The sequence below is a fragment of the Zea mays genome, chromosome 8 (genome assembly GCF_902167145.1).
Source record: "Zea mays cultivar B73 chromosome 8, Zm-B73-REFERENCE-NAM-5.0, whole genome shotgun sequence".
NCBI classification, from domain to species: domain Eukaryota; kingdom Viridiplantae; phylum Streptophyta; class Magnoliopsida; order Poales; family Poaceae; genus Zea; species Zea mays.
The window spans coordinates 124,140,043-124,156,706 of NC_050103.1; the positions used below are offsets into that span (position 1 = coordinate 124,140,043).

Sequence of the window (16,664 nt, forward strand, 5' to 3'; positions counted from 1 at the left end):
GGTATGACGTCGCGTCGGCGACCGGAGGCCCGTCGTCCTCAGAGAGCTTCGCCTGAGTGTCGACAGGCGTGGAGCAGGGCTTGCAGTCAGACATGCCAGCCCGCTCCAGGATGTCGATGGCGTACTGGCGCTGGTGGAGGAAGAGACCCTGAGGCCGACGTTCGGCGGTGATGCCGAGGAAGTGGTGGAGGGGCCACAGGTCCTTCATCGCGAACTCCCGCTGAAGGGCGACGATCGTGCGGTGTAGAAGGTCGGCGGTGGATGCCGTGAGCACAATGTCGTCGACGTAGAGCAGGAGGTAGACGGTGTCGTCGCCGCGCCGGTAGATGAACAGGGACGTGTCCGACTTGGCCTCGACGAAGCCGATGGAGGCCAGGTAGGAGGCGAAGCGACTGTACCAAGCCCGTGGCGCCTGCTTGAGGCCGTACAGGGCGTACAAGGACTTGTTCAGCCGGCAAACCAGATCCGGACGGTCAGCGTCGACGAAGCCGGTGGGCTGGCTGCAGTAGACAGTCTCCGTCAGAGTGCCATGGAGGAAGGCATTCTTGACATCGAGTTGATGGATCGCCCAGTCGCGGGAGAGGGCGAGGGAGAGGACGGCGCGAACAGTGGCGAACTTGACGACAGGGCTGAAGGTCTCGTCGTAGTCCACTCCGGGGCGCTGGGTGAAGCCCCGAAGGACCCAACGGGCCTTGTAGCGGTCGAGGGAGCCGTCCGAGGTCAGCTTGTGGCGAAATAGCCACTTGCCGGTGACCACGTTGGTGCCTGGTGGACGCGGCACCAGGTCCCAGGTGTGGTTGGCCAAGAGGGCCGCGTACTCCTCCTCCATAGCACGGCGCCAATGTGGGTCGGCGAGGGCAGTGCGAACGGAGGAGGGCACCAGGGAAGCGTCGGGTGGAGTGCTAGTCGTAGCAGCTGCCAGGATTAGCCGGTCGACGGGGCGGAGAACGCCAGCAGCGCGCCGAGTCACCATCGGGTGGACGTGCCCAGGGTCGCGGTGGATGGCGACCGGGTGGTAAACGGACGACTCGGAGTGAACCGCCGGAACGTCGGGAGCGGCTGGTGGGGCCGGCTCGCGGCGGTGATAGACGACGGCGGGGTCGGCGAATCGGGCCGCGCTCATCGACGAGTCCGAGTCGGGGGGCGCCGAGGTAGTGGCGTGGCCGCGGCGATGGTAGACGAGTGCGGGGTTGGCGAAACGAGCCGGAGTCGACGGGGCCGCGCGTGGCACAGGCGGGGTCGACGGGGCCGCGCGTGGCGCAGGCAGGATCGACGGGGCCGCGCGTGGCGCAGGCGGGGTCGACGGGGCCGCGCGTGGCGCAGGCAGGATCGACGGGGCCGCGCGTGGCGTAGGCGGGGTCGACGGGGCCGCGCGTGGCGCAGAAGAGGTCGTAGTGGCCGCACGAGGAGCAGGTAACGGCGCAAGACGGGGAGCCGAAGGTGGGGGAGGAATCGGATCGGACTCGAGGAGGGAGTCAAGATCGGTGGGTGGGGTGGAGCCAGCAAGGGGAAACACAGCTTCGTCAAAGATGACATGACGAGAGATGATGATGCGGTGGGAGGTGAGGTCCAGACACCGGTACCCCTTGTGGTCAGGGGAGTAGCCAAGGAATAGACAGCGGGTGGAGCGAGGAGAAAGCTTATGTGGAGCGGTAGCGGAAGTGTTAGGGTAGCAGGCACAGCCGAACACGCGAAGGTGGTCATAGGAAGGGGCTGTGCCGTATAGGGCGAAGTGAGGGGTAGGGTGGCGTACCGCCTTCGAGGGAAGACGGTTCAGGAGGTGGGTGGCAGTGTGCAGGGCCTCTGCCCAGTAGCTGGCAGGGAGAGACGCCTGGAAGAGGAGGCAGCGGAGCATATTAGTGGTGGTGCGGATCATGCGTTCGGCTCGGCCGTTCTGTGCAGAGGTGTAGGGGCACGAGAGACGCAACTGGACGCCATGAGTGAGGAAGAAAGAGCGAGAGGCGTTGTTATCGAACTCGCGGCCATTGTCACACTGCAGAGCACGGACCGGGCGACGAAACTAAGTGTATACCCAGGTGAAGAAGTGTGTGAGGGTGGTGAATGTGTCCGACTTCAACCGAAGCGGGAAGGTCCAGAGAAAATGGGAAAAATCATCCAAAATCACCAAATAGTATTTATAGCCAGAAAGACTGAGTACAGGGGAGGTCCAAAGATCACAGTGAACCAGGTCAAAAGCCTGCTCAGCCCGAGAAGAAGTAGTAAATGGGAGACGAGTATGTCGGCCTAACTGACAAGCATGACAGAGACCCTCAGAATGTCCCCTACTACATGAAGGATCTAGACTACTGGTAATCTTGGTCATGACGTCGGGTCCAGGATGGCCGAGACGTCGATGCCATGTGGTGGAGGAGGTGGTGGAGACCAGGACAGGGGGTGGAGACACGCCGACGGTGGAGGGCTGGAGCGTGTAGAGTGGCCCCGAGCTGTCACAGCGGGCGAGAAGGGTCCTGATGGCCAGATCCTTCACAGAAAAACCAGAGGGGTCAAACTCAATGGAACAGGAGTTGTCAGTGGTGAATCGACGAACAGAAAGAAGGTTGTGAGTGATGTGGGGAGCTACGAGAACATCGTTGAGGTAAAACGGCCCAGGGAGAACCGATGCACCTACTGAGGTGACTGGCAGAGTGGAACCGTTTCCAACGACGATCGAGGATGGGTGAGAGGGGAGGGGGGGATGAGAGCGAGAGAGCGTGCCTGCTGTGGGAGTGGTGTGGTACGAGGCACCGGAGTCGATCACATAGTCGGAGGGGGGTGGGGTCATCGCCATGGTGCTGAAGGCAGCAGCGAGGGAGGCGCTGTCCCAACCACCGGCCGGCGGGGACCAAGGAGTCGAGGTGTGGGTCCCCGGGGGCAGGAGCGCGGGCGGAGCCTGCGGCACGATGGGGACACCGTAAGGAGGCGCGCCGTAGTGAGGTGCAGTCAGGAGGGCCGACGCCGGAGGACGGGAGGTACTCGGTGCCTGGCCCGGCCACATGGCGATGGTCCCGGTCCAGGGGTTGTAGAATGACGGCCACGCGTGGCCGCCACCCCGGCCGGAGGGACCACCACGAGAGGAGCCGCCGCTCCCACGGCCGCCCTTGCGGGAGCGACGACCCCCGTCGGTCGTGGAAGTCGGACGAGGGGCCGCCGGGACGGCGGGTGGAGGGCGGGTGGGAGCCCCGGTCGACGGAGTACTATAGAGAGCCGAGGCAGGAGTGGGTGTCTCATTCGCCATGGTGAGCTCCTCAAGGAGAAGCTCGTTCCGCACGGCGTGGAAGGTGGGGAAGGGCACACTCCGCTTGATGAGAGCCTTCAGGTGGCCGTAGCGAGGGCTGAGGCCACGCAGGAGGTTCAGCACCACGGTACGATCGGCAACGGGCTCGCCGAGATCGCGAAGAGAGTCAGCCAGGCCCTTCATCTGGCGGCAGTATTCGCCCACGGAGAGGTCCCCCTGAGAGAACAGGTGGAACTGGGCGTCGAGGTGGAGCGCCCGCGCATCACGATTCCCGAGGAACTGATCCTCGAGAGCGAGCCACACCTGGCGCGCAGTGTCCGCCTGGTCGCGGATGATGTCCTGGAGCTCCACGGTGATGGTGCCGTGGAGCCACGAGAGGACAACGCTGTCCATGAGGCACCAGGAGCGAGGCGGCGGAGCGTCGTGGTCGATGAGGACGTGGTCGTCGAGGACGAACCTCCGCAGCGTGAGAAGGACCTGTCCTCGCCAACGGGGGTAGTGGGGAGACGCCGGATCCAACACCACGGACACGAGAGCCCGTATGTTGTGCAGACCAGCGGCTTGAGCGTGGAGAGCAGCGATGAGGTCGGCGTCGAGGTCAGAGGCGAGGGGGCCCTCCGGGGGTTCCACAGAGGCGACCGGCGGGCGGTCGATGAGGCGCTGCGTGGTGGCCATCTGGGTGGTCAGTGCGGCACCCAGGGCACGCTCACGCTCTAGGGCGAGGGAGGCGGCGCGCTCACGCTCCCGCGAGGCCATCACAGCAGCCTGGATCGTAGCGAGGGTGTCGCCGAGTGTGGAGTCGGTACCGGGGGGTGCCGCGAGGGCAGGAAACCCCGGTGGAGAGCCTCGACGGTGGGTCGGGGAAGAGACGTCGCGGAGGGGCCGGAGGCCGACGATGTAGGGAGCCTCGGCATCTGCCACGGAGCGGCTGGGGCCCATGGGGTGGGTCTGGCCGGCAGCAGGGAGGCCCAGGGAGGCGACGCCGGCGGCCAGGGAAGCGGGGGCCGCGCCCAGGCCCGCGGTCAGGGGCGGGTGCGCCAGGCCGTGCGCCAGGCCGGCGGTGGGCGCGTCCGGGGGGAGGTCCGCCATGGGCAGAGAGCGCGGCGGCGGGCAGCAGGGGGCTGCAGGCGGCGGCGGCGAAGGATGAGGAGGGCGCGCAGGCTGTAGCGCGACCGGCAGGGGAGGAGAGGCGGGCGCACGCGGATCTGGCGAAGGGGGAGGAGGGCGCGACGGGGGAGGAGGGCGCGCAGGCTGGTGCACGCCGGAGATGGGGGGGCGCGGCCGGGGAGATGGGGAAGCAGAGAGGACCGGCGGCTGCGCAGGGGCGGGCGCGCACGGAGCTGGCGGGTGGTGCACGCCGGAGATGGGGGGCGCAGCAGGGAGGGAGGGGGAGGAGAGGCCGGCGCAGGGGAGCTCCGGCGGCTGGGTAGGGAGAAGCCCCTGGCGGCGGCTGGGGGCAGGGGGCCGGCGGCGGCTGGGCAGGGAGAAGCCCCTGGCGGCTGTAGTTGATAAGACCTAAACCTAAACCTAATTTGATACCATGTTGGAATACGAACCCATGCCCCTAACCAGGGATGGGGAGTAGTATTAATAGACTTGGTAACTGGGCCAGGCCCATTACAGAGAGGGGTGAGACGGTAATTACATGGGGAACACCTCAAACCCTAGAATCCTAGACGGGTAGTCTAACAGGTCGGTGCATGCAATTCAATATGATATTAAAGTCAAGGGTCTCGAGTTCGAATCCTGGTTAGCACAATTAAATAAAATAATTGTTGCTCACTCATATCCATGTCTGAGGCCTGAGAGAGACTCGACGTGACGGAGAGTGTTAGAATATAAAGTAATGAAAAATATATGGCACCTTTAGTATCTAGGTCGTTGCCTGAGATTGCTAAAATTTGTTTGGCCAACAGGCTGTGACGTGTTTCTTCCTTAGTTCCTCCACCTTCCTCGCCTCATGTTCCTCTGCCCCCATCCCTACCTCCTCGTGAGAGCTGCCTCCCCATGAGCACCGTGTCTATGACTGAGAGTGCGCCCATGCTTGAGGTCAAGGGATGGTGTGAGAAGCCGCCAGTTGATCCTTCATCCTTGATTTGGTAGCTGCAGCCAGGAGACAGGGGGGAGCAGAGGAAGTCATGGGGAAGCGGGGCCATGGCTGGCGTGCAAGTTGTTGTCTGCGAGGAAGCCAAGTGGTGAGGAAGACAACCTGTTTTCTTTGGTCTGTTTCAGTTAAGATGGATGCTCCAGATAAGGAGGGCGCCAAATCTACTCTCATGAAGTAATTGAAAAATAGGAGGAAAAATATGTAACAATCATTCTTTTGTTTTTTCTTTTTGTCTCTGTAACATTTGTTGTGTACAATTTCATTTTAGATGTTTGGGTGACCAATGATAGCTCTCTGGCTTTTGCCAAATATTTTGGTTCCGGCTGTTGTTACAATTGCTGGAAATGGCTCTACTGATGATTTTTTTTCTTCTCGAAGACGTGGCTCTACTAATGAATACTTAGAGCTTTTATGGATCTGTTTTTACTTTCTCACACATTGTTAATTGGTAATCATATCCTTCTATTATGATAGGTAGTTGGTGTGATTGATGTTCAACGGGGTAAGGAGAAAGGCTATGAAACCATGGTGAAAGAAGGGTTATGTGATGAGGTCAGACTTGTCTTTTCTATTATTGAGTTGTATTCTATTGTTTCTTCTTAATGAAATGATACACAACACTCATGCATGTTTGGAAAAAAAATCTATTGTATAAAGTCTTCACTTGAAAAGAAGTGTGGAAAATCCCTGCCTCTTCTTTCAATGGCAGTGCATAACTAGAATGTGTGTGAAGTTGCATAAATACAAGATTTTTGTCTCCATCCTTATCGGATGGTGTAGGTTTATGTTGTATTTTGCTATTTTATTAAAGAGTTAAATGCATCATTGGTCCATTAACTTATGCAGGTGTTTTGATTAGGTCCATCAACTCTAAAATTTGAATCTGAAACTTTTTAAGTGATTCATCGAGACCGTCACGTCATCGACTGGGTCGCCATCGTCGTCGGAGACCTTCGCCTAAGTGTCAATAGATATGGAGTAAGGCTTGCAATCGGATATGCAAGCCCTCTCTAGAACGTTGATGATGTAATGGCCTGGTGAAGAGGCCTCAGGGGTGGCGCTCTACGATGACCCTGAGAAAGTGTGGAGAGAGCCCAAGTCTTTCATCGTGAACTTGCGCTGTAGGGCGGCGATCGTGTGCTGGAGGAGAATGACACTGGACGCCGTGAGCATGATGTTGTCGATGTAGAGGAGGTAGACGGTGTCATCGCCACATCGAAGGATGAATAGGGATGTGGCCAACTTGGCTCGATGAAGCCGAGGGAGACCAAGTAGGAGCTGCCAGGCACCTTCCTACGTCGCCCCAGGCACCTGCCTTCGGCGCGGCACCTACCAGCAATTGGTCACCCTTGTCCGGCAGTTGGGACCAGCAATCTTTTGCTATTTTCTTTAGCACGACGACCCTCCACCTCCTGCCTCAATCACTAACTGGGTTGCAGACTCCGATGCTTCCAACCACACTACGAAATATGCCGGTAACATCTCCTGACCTCATCCTCGCTTTGCAACCACACCATCTACTGTTCTCGTCGGTAATGGTTCCACTATCCCAGTCACCTCAGTAGGGGACACGGTTCTTCTCGGACCCTTCTATCTTAATGATATTTTGCATACTCCTTCCATTATTCAGAAATCTCCTCTCTGTTCGTCGCTTTACAACTGGCAACTCTGTTTCTATGGAATTTGGCCCTTTTGGCCTCTTTATGAAGGATCTGGCTACCAGGAACGTGATCATCTGGTCCAATAGCTCGGGTCCTCTCTACACTCCACGCATTCCTGAGTCGTCTCCCTTGGGCGCTGCTGAGCCATGCGCCCTGTCAGTCATTGCCACTTCCACCTGGCATCGTCGTCTTGGTCATCCCAGCACCGATGTCTTATCTAGCCTATCCCGCGCTGCAATTATCCGATGTAACAAGAGTCTTCATGATTTTTGTCATGTCTGCCAGTTGGGTAAACATTCTAGGCTACTTTTTGCTAGTTCTTTGAGTCGGTCATCTACGCTGTTTGAGTTAGTTCATTGTGATCTTTCGACATCCCCTATTGATAGCTTCTCAGGTTTCAAATATTATCTTGTCATTCTTGATGATTTTACCCATTACATTTGGACCTTCCCACTTCGGTTGAAATCTAACGCTCTCGCTACTTTATCCTTCTTCGCTTACGTCACCACTCAGTTCGGTCACTCAACCAAAGGCGCTCAGTGCGACAATGGACACTAATTCAACAATGCCTCCAGATGGCCCTTCCTCCTCTGTCATGGAGCACTCCTGCGAATGTCGTGCCCATAAACTTCTCCACAGAATGGTAAGGCTGAACGCATCATTCGGTCCATTAATAATGTCATTCGCTCCTTTCTGTTTTTAGGCCTCAATTCCCGCTCACAACTAGGTTGAAGGTCTCCACACTGCCACCTACCTCATCAATCGTCTTCCAAGCAAGGCACTTTCTGCCTCTAGTCCTCACACAACCCTTTTTGGCAAGCCACCTTCCAATACTCATCCGCGTGTCTTTGTTTGCGCCTGTTATCCTAACCGCTGCCACCGCTCACAAGCTTGCCCCTCACAGTACTCATGTTTTCCTTGGTTACTCCTCGGATCACAAGGGTTACTGCTGCTTAGATCGCTCATCCAACCGCATCATCATCTCCCAGCATGTGGTTTTCGATGAGGTAGCCTTCCCCTTCGCTGCTTCACACGGTCTAACTAATACCGATTTCTTATTTGAGATGGGTTCCACGGTCTCGTCCATTTGGACCCCTCTCTCCCCTGCAGGTTCACCTGGTATGCTACATGATAGCTGTGTTCCGTCTCTGGCACCCCTCCCGGTGCCTCGCGTCCCCCTGGGCTTTCTATCCTCGGGCTGCCCTGACAACGTCGCTTGCGCCATCCGTGCCACACACGACTTCAATGACGCCACCTGCGCCATCCGCGCCACGCGTGACTCCGACGCCACCACCTACACCATGCGCGACCCTGACGACGCCTGCCTCCACCCTAACATCTACGCCATCTACGACCCCGACGACGCCACCTGTGCCACATGCAGCCACGATGACGCCCTACCGCTTCGCTAAGCCCATTTGGGACTACCAGCATCGTCCGAAGGTTCCTCCTGTGTCCTCTACGCCCCCACCCCGATGGCAGGGGGCCTAGCTCGTTCGAGAACCCGATAGAGGTTCCCCAAGCGGCTGGCCACACTCATTCGATGGTCACCCAACACACCTCCGGGACCATCAAGCCCATCGAGCACAACGTCGCCTTCATAGCTTCCTCTACACTATCTCTAGTTTCGCCCTTGGTTCATCGTGCGCTCGCCGATCCACACTAACGCCGTGTCTTGGAAGAGGAGTACGTGGCCCTCCACGCCAATGGCACTTAGGACCTAGTTCCTTGTCCACCTGGTTCCAACGTCGTCACTGGAAAGTGGATCTTCAAACACAAGTTTTAGGACGATGGGACATTGGAACGCTACAAGGCTCGCTAGGTCCTTTGCGGCTTCACTCAACGTCCTGTCATCAACTACGATGAGACCTTCAGCTCGGTTGTCAAGCTGGCGACGGTCCACACAATGCTATCTCTGGTGCTCTCTCGCGAGTGGCCCATTCATCAGCTAGACGTGAAGAATGCCTTCCTCCATGGCACTCTCAGCGAGACAGTCTACTGTAGTCAGCCGGCTGGTTTTGTCGACATGGAGCACCCTGATATGGTATGTTGCCCGAAGAAGTCCCTCTAAGGACTTAAGCGGGCACCACGTGCCTGATACAGTTGGTTCGCCTCGTACCTCCTCTCAATGGGGTTCACTGAGGCCAAGTCCGACACGTCGCCGTTCATCCTTCACCATCAGACAGGGACCATCTACTTGCTGCTCTACATGGACAACATCGTCCTAACCACCTCCAGTACATCGCTTCTTCAGCAAACGATCGTGGCTCTTTAGCACGAGTTTTGCCATGGAGGATCCTGGACCGTTACACCACTTCTTAGGGATCTCCGTCGAGCGACGCTAGGGCGACCTTTTTCTCCACCAGCGCACATACACGACTGATATTATTGAGCGCGCCGGCATGGCAGGTTGTAAGCTGCGTGATACGCCTGTCGATCTCCAGGCCAAGCTCGCGGTTGACTCCGACTGGAAGCAACAAGACTCTTACTCTCATCGAGAGGATGACACTACGAGTTGGTGTAATTTTTCGTTTATTTCTCATACACTACTCAAATGCCATACCCATCTAAGGGTTGGGGACATATTTATAGCCCTAGGGGCTGCACTATACTACACACTACACAAAAGGTGTTGTTCTCTAGTCTGCAACACTAGAGATGATGTTGTCCTTGCTATCCTCTAGATGCTAAAAGAGATGCTGTTGTCCCTGCTGTCCTCTAGATGCTAAAGGAGGACAGTCAAAAAGCTCCTTCTGTCCTGTAGATGCTAAAGGAGATGTTGTTGTTGCTGTCCCTGAGATGCACGTTGTCCTCGCAGTCAAAAAGGAGCTGCAACAAGAACTGCAGTCCTCCACAATAGACCCACAATGCTCAAGACTTATTCCATCACCTACCCTCCGGTGGACGATACTACTCACTTCGGGAGCCTCGCTGGTGTTCTGCATTACCTGACCTTCACTAGACCTGGCATTGCTTATGTCATTCAACAGTTCTACCTTCATATGCATGATCTCCGGGAGCCCCACTTGACGCCTCTCAAGTGGGTCTTGCGCTATCTTCAGGGCACTCAATGTCATGGTCTTCTTTGCCGATCATCGCAGAGCTCGTCATCTACACTGATGCCGACTGGGCTGGCTGTCCTGACATTCGTCGCTCTACTTCAGGCTATGCAGTGTTCCTCGGTGATAGTCTGGTCTCATGGCCATCCAAGCATCAGAACACGGTCTCTCGCTCGAGTGTCGAAGCAGAGTATCGCGCTGTTGCAAATGGCATGGGCGAGGCCTGCTGGTTGCGCTAGCTTCTCCAGGAGCTTCACACAGCTATCACACTGAGCACCATTGTCTACTGCAACAACATCGACGTTGTCTACCTCTCCGACAACCCAATTCAGCATCAGTAAACGAAGCATATTGAGATTGATCTCCATTTCGTCCGCGAAAAGGTTGACATCGGACACGTCCGCGTCCTCCACGGTGTGACAACGTCGTAGTTCGATGACATCTTCACGAAGGGCCTCCCCTCCACGGTGTTTTCGGAGTTTCGGTTCAGTCTCAACATCTGTTGCGACTAGAGTTCGACTGCGAGTGCGAGGGGGTGTTAGAATGGACTGGTTTGGGCCTTAAGGCCACCTGGCTCCTAGGGGCTTGCGTCCTCCCTAGGGGCTGCAGCAGCCTCCTCTGGCGGTTAGGGTTGCTAGGGTTCTCCCTTTCCTTGTGAATGGGGTTGTGTCCTCTATATATGTAACCCCTCCTGCATATCAATCAATCATTCAATTTCGTGGCATATCTCTCTAACAGGAAGGAGACATGATTTTAGGCTTGATACCATGTTGTCTTCTACCTTCTGCCTGCCGTTGACCGCTGGACATGCACACTCATGACCGACCCGCTGCTAGCCTCCATCGGGCAACTTAAAACCACCTTTGGGTACCCGGGTGAACGGGTGAAGCTCGCACTCCCATCCATTGTTGTTGACGAAGGCTCCCTTTGCTGAATCCTGCTCCTCCCCGCCATATGCCTATGTTGATTTGGGGAAAGAAAGATGAAAGAAATAACTCATGGGACACACGCTACATGCTGCCACTAAGGGAACAGAGCAAGAAGAGAGGGAGGAGGGGCTAATTGCATATTTCATGCCATGCTGGCTGTTTGCTCCACATGCCATGTTAGATCTAAGTGTCAAATGAAGGATGAAATTTTATGGCTCTTCAATGGCCAAGGCTTTGTATTTTTGAATCTGAACTGCTAAAGGAGCACTATTTGCTTGAAATATTTATATGTTGTTATTCATTTGTTTTTATATCAATGGTAAGAGCTGTCTCACTCAGTCAACAGGTCACATATTTGTAGTGGCCTCCCCGCATTTGTGGAGGGAAGGCTTGCCTCGGTTTATTCCTTTCTCAGACCCCACTCATGTGGGATCCTCCGGCAGTGGGTCTGACCTATTCATTTGCTTTTTCTACATGTATCACAAAACATGCATTTCTAGGCTGTCATGTAGTTGTTATTGAAGTTATGGACACACTTGTATAATTCAATACCGTCTCTTTATATGGAACAGCTGGATGAGCTGAGGATGGTGTATGAAGGTTTACCTGACTTTCTGGAGCAGGTGACAGGTCTTTCAAACTCAGATTGAGTTGGAAACATCAAGTCTTTAAGTATTTATTCAGTAATTTCTGACAGTTCAATTGCGTCTAGGTGTCAGATAATGAAAACGCTTCTTTACCTTTCTCATTTGGATGCAGAATACCTCCACTAATAGTCTATGTACACCAAATAGGTAGGGCTTCCTTTATTTTTAATTAGAGTGTACTCCTTTTTTTCTTTGATTTCCTATTACCTAGCCTTCTGTTATGTGAATTGTTTTGAATTACTACTATGTGATCAAACTTCGCCTGATTCGTTTTTATTTCTTATAGAAGTATTCTTTTTCATCTATGTGTATAACAGGGATTCTAACTAAATCCCTTGAACTTCGACTAAACCCTATTTCCAAAATGTCTATCTATATTAAGAACTTGAATAATGCTCTAGTTGTTGATTTTTATTTTTGATGCATGAGACATTACTTAAATTAAGCTTGTTCTATAGTTCTATACTTAAGATCAATGTACATATCTTCTGACCTTGATTTGAGGGATGTTTATATATCTTTGTGATAGGTTGGGGTCATGGTTAAGCTGATGATGTTTTATACTAGCATCCGTATTATGTTCAAATATTTGATGTCATTTTTTGCTTTAAGGAGACAATGGCTTGGTTTCTTCTGCGGAGAAATTCAAATTTTAAACAATTAACATAGTTATTACTTAATCCTGGTATAATTTGTGTGTCATGATTTCTATGTCATCACATTTGCTACTTCCAGGATACCTAATGTGCTTTTTCGACGAGAAGATTAGTGATGCCTTGTTGGCAGGACTTCCAGATTACGAATTTGCGGTATGCAGTGTCTTTATCCCTTTTCTAGTTTAATTTGTTGCTAGGCAATAAATTTGTGTGCATCAGTTTTCAGAGGAAGGTGAGGAGAGAAGGTTCTACTATCATACTCAAAAGACTAGAGAACTGGACAACCTTCTTGGAGATATTTATCATAAAATTCTTGGTAGCTTCTGCGCTCCTTTTACTTCTTTTTTTAATCTTGTCATACTATTGTAATTTCTTCAAGAAATTCCACACATGATTGCAGTTTATTTTATTCAAGTAAAAGTCCTGGAATCTATAGTCTCTGTACAAGTCATATATGTATGCATGTAAGGTTATCTGCACGATTTAGGGCTAGACGTAAAACAAAAATAGCTGGAGTTTGTATAATTTAAGTTTATTTCAATTTGATCCATTTTCTTTGTCGAAGTCAAGTTTATTTCTATTTTCTGCTTTCTGGACTATTAATCTTGTTTGGGCCCATGCATGGTGGGCCTTTTTATGCTTTTGAAAATGTACTGAAAACTCACAAACATATTGTCTCATAGCTGTTCATATTTCATACAGACATGGAGAGAGCTATCATAAGGGATTTAGTGTGTCGCGTCCTTCAATTTATACCTCAACTGACAAAAGCAGTGAACTTTGCCGCAGAACTTGATTGGTATGTATGTTTTTACTGGGAATACATATAGTGTAGAACATCTTACGGACAGTAAATCGGTTAATGTGCTCTTCTTGATACTGTTACATCAGTATTTTATCATTAGCAACTGTTGCCCACCAAAACAATTATGTGAGGCCCATCTTAACTGAAGATTCAATACTCGAGATACATAATGGCAGGTTAGTATTTATTTTGTTGACTTACAAATTGCATGATAGTTAGCTGTGGTCTTTAGTTTTACAATCATACAATGTATACAACCTAAACTTACTCCAGTAGCATTTAGACATGCTTTGCAGGAAATGACTGTTGATACCTTTATTCCAAATGATACCAAAATTCGTGATGCAGGTGAATAGTGCCTGCGAGATTTACGGACCTTCATTCTTGTGGCACCTATAATTATTGCAAAACTTCTGATATAAGATATTTTGTTTAGGAAGAATAAACATAATAACTGGGCCCAACTACTCAGGAAAAAGCATTTACATTAAGCAGGTAATTGACTTTTATAATACTTCCTCTCTTATAAAAAAACAAATTATAGGAAAGATCAAGTTGCATTGGATATCTCCTTTCAGGTGGCCTTGATAGTCTTTCTTGCTCATATCGGAAGCTTTGTTCCTGCTGATTCTGCTATTGTTGGATTGACAGATAGGTTGGTCTAACATATAAGCACTTGTATGTCACATGGTTTATATGTTATAAAAGATTATGTATTATTATTGTAGACCAAAAAGCATATGTATGTATGTAGTATGTACACACATGGGTTTGGACCGAATCTTGACACACTCAGTAATCTTTTGCAGGATATTCTGTGCAATGGGAAGCAAATCCATGACAACCGAACAGTCAACTTTTATGATTGATTTACATCAAGTTGGAACAATGCTCAGGTATCGTGGTAGTGACCCTGAAGCTTATGATCTCATCTTTCAGTTGTAGGTTTGATGCTTAATTTGTTTTTCAGACATGCAACATCGAGGTCACTTTGTTTGTTGGATGAATTCGGTAAGGGCACCCTAACGGAAGGTGAGAGTAGGACCACAGGAAATCTAACTCCTTTCTCTTCATCCTCAACATGGCTCAAGATAACATTCATGTTTTTTTTTTCCTGATTATTTGTAGATGGCATTGGTCTGCTTGGAGGTACTATCAGTCATTTTGCAAACTATGGTTCCCCCCCAAAGGTTAGATAGCTATCTTGGGAAATGTTGTTTTAGAAATTCAATCTGATAGGTTTGCCAGTCTGGTCTTGTGGGCTTCCTTTCAATCACTTTGAATTTGTGAACTTCATTGCAGGATATGCTTAGCTCAAAGTTTCAGCAGTCTAATTTTCTTATATTTTCCTCCTGATTCGTTTCAGTTCATTTAGTAAATCGATGTTGTTTTTCTGCTTAAGTGGAGAATTGAGCTGCGAATGTAAAAAAACAGCTTAGACTAGAAAGGCAGATTGACTGTAATGTGTATGAATAGGAAAAAGTTATCAGGCCAGTTTCTGAAATCATATCATTTCTCCGCATTCCTTCATGTTCATTTCATTCACGATGCTTTTACACAAAAAAGCATATTACATTTCTCAGGCATGAGTAAAATTATTGCCCTTGCACATGCAAATGCTTGCCATAGTAAATGTGACATTAATTTGATCAATGAGTAAAAAATACATCAATTAGACATTGTTGGCTCCTTGACGCCTTGAATATCTTCTGTATTATGGAAGGAATTATGTGGTTTTGTGTCACACCTCTGGCCCTACATCCTGTAACATATTAACTATATAATAACTTGTTTTCTATGTCGTTTGCCATGCTGAATGGGGACAAAATAAATTGGTGAATTGCTGATTGACTCTTGTAGATCTCGTAAATGGTTTACCCATACATGGATGGCCAATATATTCGATGATGGTTAAAACTAGCTAGCCTAGCATCAAAATTTACCAGTTCAGTATGTTGTGTTATTGTCTAATTACTGCAGGTCCTTTTGTCAACACATCTGACAGAGATCTTCACCGAGAATTACCTACCACAGGTTAATAGTCAATGTCCATTTGTGATGCTTAGAAACAATTGTTTTCTTTTTCAGTCAGTCTTGTCTAGTCCTGTTCATAAGTCATAACATGAAGAAATCTGAGACATTTGCAGTGTGAACATATCAAATGTTATGCCATGAGTGTTCTGAATCCTGATGGACAGACGAGCAATGAAGATATCACATTCCTTTATCGGTAACTACACAAGAAACCAGCGATGCTTTATTCTTGTTCCTGTTTTGTTTTCCTTATGTATTATTTTTTTAATTTGTAATGCACATGATGAAGACTGGTACCTGGGCAAGCTCTCTTAAGCTTTGGTAAGCTTACATACTTTTCTATGGATCCTTTTGGATCAGTTACAAGGTAACAATTTTTTTATTTGCCTTGCAGGTCTGCATTGTGCACAGCTTGCTGGTACGTACTTTGGACGAACTTCTAATCACCACGGCTACTTTTTCAGTAAAACTATAAACTACTGTACTATTTTGTTCAGATTGGTGTTGCCAATCATTGTTTTGCTTCAATTAAAAGTTGTGATTCGTATTGAAGTGATTGACATGTTAATTTGGCATGCGATCTAAAATTTACCTACAAGTCGCACTGTCACGTGGATGGTCTCCAGAGATGGTACAAGGAAACAGGATATCATGTTACTCTAAACTGCGATTTAAATATGGTCCTCCTGTTTGCCTGTTATCAGGTGTTCCAAATGAAGTCGTCCAGAGAGCTGGCATTGTTTTGGAGGACATGCATTCCAAGAAACCTACGAGGCGCGTGACCAGTGAGAAATTAACAGCAACAGACAAGCAGTACCAGGTGCATGACTTGGTGCACAATGACATTTTACGACAAAGAACATCTATTCTGCTGTTACATATAAACTGGGGGTGAAAAGATGTTTTAACCGAATGTGATAATATTTGTTGAATTTCAGGATGCAGTGACTAAACTGATGGCCTTCGATACACAGAAAGGTGACCTGAACAGCTTCTTCCAGGAACTATTTCCCGTCGACTTGTAGCTCTGGAAATCAAGACTTGTCGCCAGCACTGGAACCTAGTAGAGGAAAAAGAGTGAATTCCATGTAGCGCCGTTAGCAGCTTTACATGTCTACTTATCGTGCTTGTTTCAGTGTTGTTCGGATGCCCATCCTGTCAAGCTATCGCGTGAATGGAACGGTCAGATCGGTTTGTAGTTTTAGCGCATACTCCGTATTGATGTATCTGAACTCTCGTGGCTTGCCGCTTGGATTTACGTATGACACAATGGAGCGAGATGCCGAGGTTACAGTATAACGTTTCAATACCTTCTTCCTTCACCATGTACAGTATAGGACTACAGGTTGCCTTGGACTACAGGTTCAACTATGCGTGGATCCCAGTTAATTTGATGACTCGCGGATGTCACAGAAATGCAATGCACGCAACTTGCTGTTGGGCACCAAAACAGACGGTCCGCGTGAGGCCAGACGTTCCGCGTGCACGGTCCGTGCGCGTAGAATCAATTAGGGTTTCAAGTTTCTTGTAG

At 50.4% G+C, this 16,664-nt stretch overlaps 1 protein-coding gene across 7 annotated transcripts in view; it reads left to right on the plus strand.

The window, feature by feature from the left end:
* Nucleotides 1-16,455, plus strand: part of LOC100217093 (uncharacterized) — a 36,995-nt gene extending 20,540 nt beyond the window's left edge. For 5 of the 7 annotated variants that reach the window (XM_035961328.1, XM_035961323.1, XM_035961325.1 and 2 more), the window contains 19 exons: nt 5,817-5,894; nt 11,564-11,614; nt 11,704-11,785; nt 12,374-12,447; nt 12,514-12,610; nt 12,997-13,093; nt 13,186-13,275; nt 13,383-13,447; nt 13,536-13,594; nt 13,678-13,754; nt 13,909-13,995; nt 14,070-14,131; nt 14,228-14,289; nt 15,080-15,133; nt 15,247-15,329; nt 15,423-15,454; nt 15,528-15,551; nt 15,838-15,953; nt 16,072-16,455. In XM_035961328.1, the coding sequence (XP_035817221.1) occupies nt 5,817-5,894; nt 11,564-11,614; nt 11,704-11,785; nt 12,374-12,447; nt 12,514-12,610; nt 12,997-13,093; nt 13,186-13,275; nt 13,383-13,447; nt 13,536-13,594; nt 13,678-13,754; nt 13,909-13,995; nt 14,070-14,131; nt 14,228-14,289; nt 15,080-15,133; nt 15,247-15,329; nt 15,423-15,454; nt 15,528-15,551; nt 15,838-15,953; nt 16,072-16,158 (1,377 nt within the window). In that variant the 3' untranslated portion in view covers nt 16,159-16,455. The remainder of the gene's footprint in view (nt 1-5,816; nt 5,895-11,563; nt 11,615-11,703; nt 11,786-12,373; nt 12,448-12,513; nt 12,611-12,996; nt 13,094-13,185; nt 13,276-13,382; nt 13,448-13,535; nt 13,595-13,677; nt 13,755-13,908; nt 13,996-14,069; nt 14,132-14,227; nt 14,290-15,079; nt 15,134-15,246; nt 15,330-15,422; nt 15,455-15,527; nt 15,552-15,837; nt 15,954-16,071) is intronic. The other 2 variants (NM_001384179.2, XM_035961324.1) reach the window with 2 other exon arrangements.
* Nucleotides 16,456-16,664: the final 209 nt, after the last annotated feature.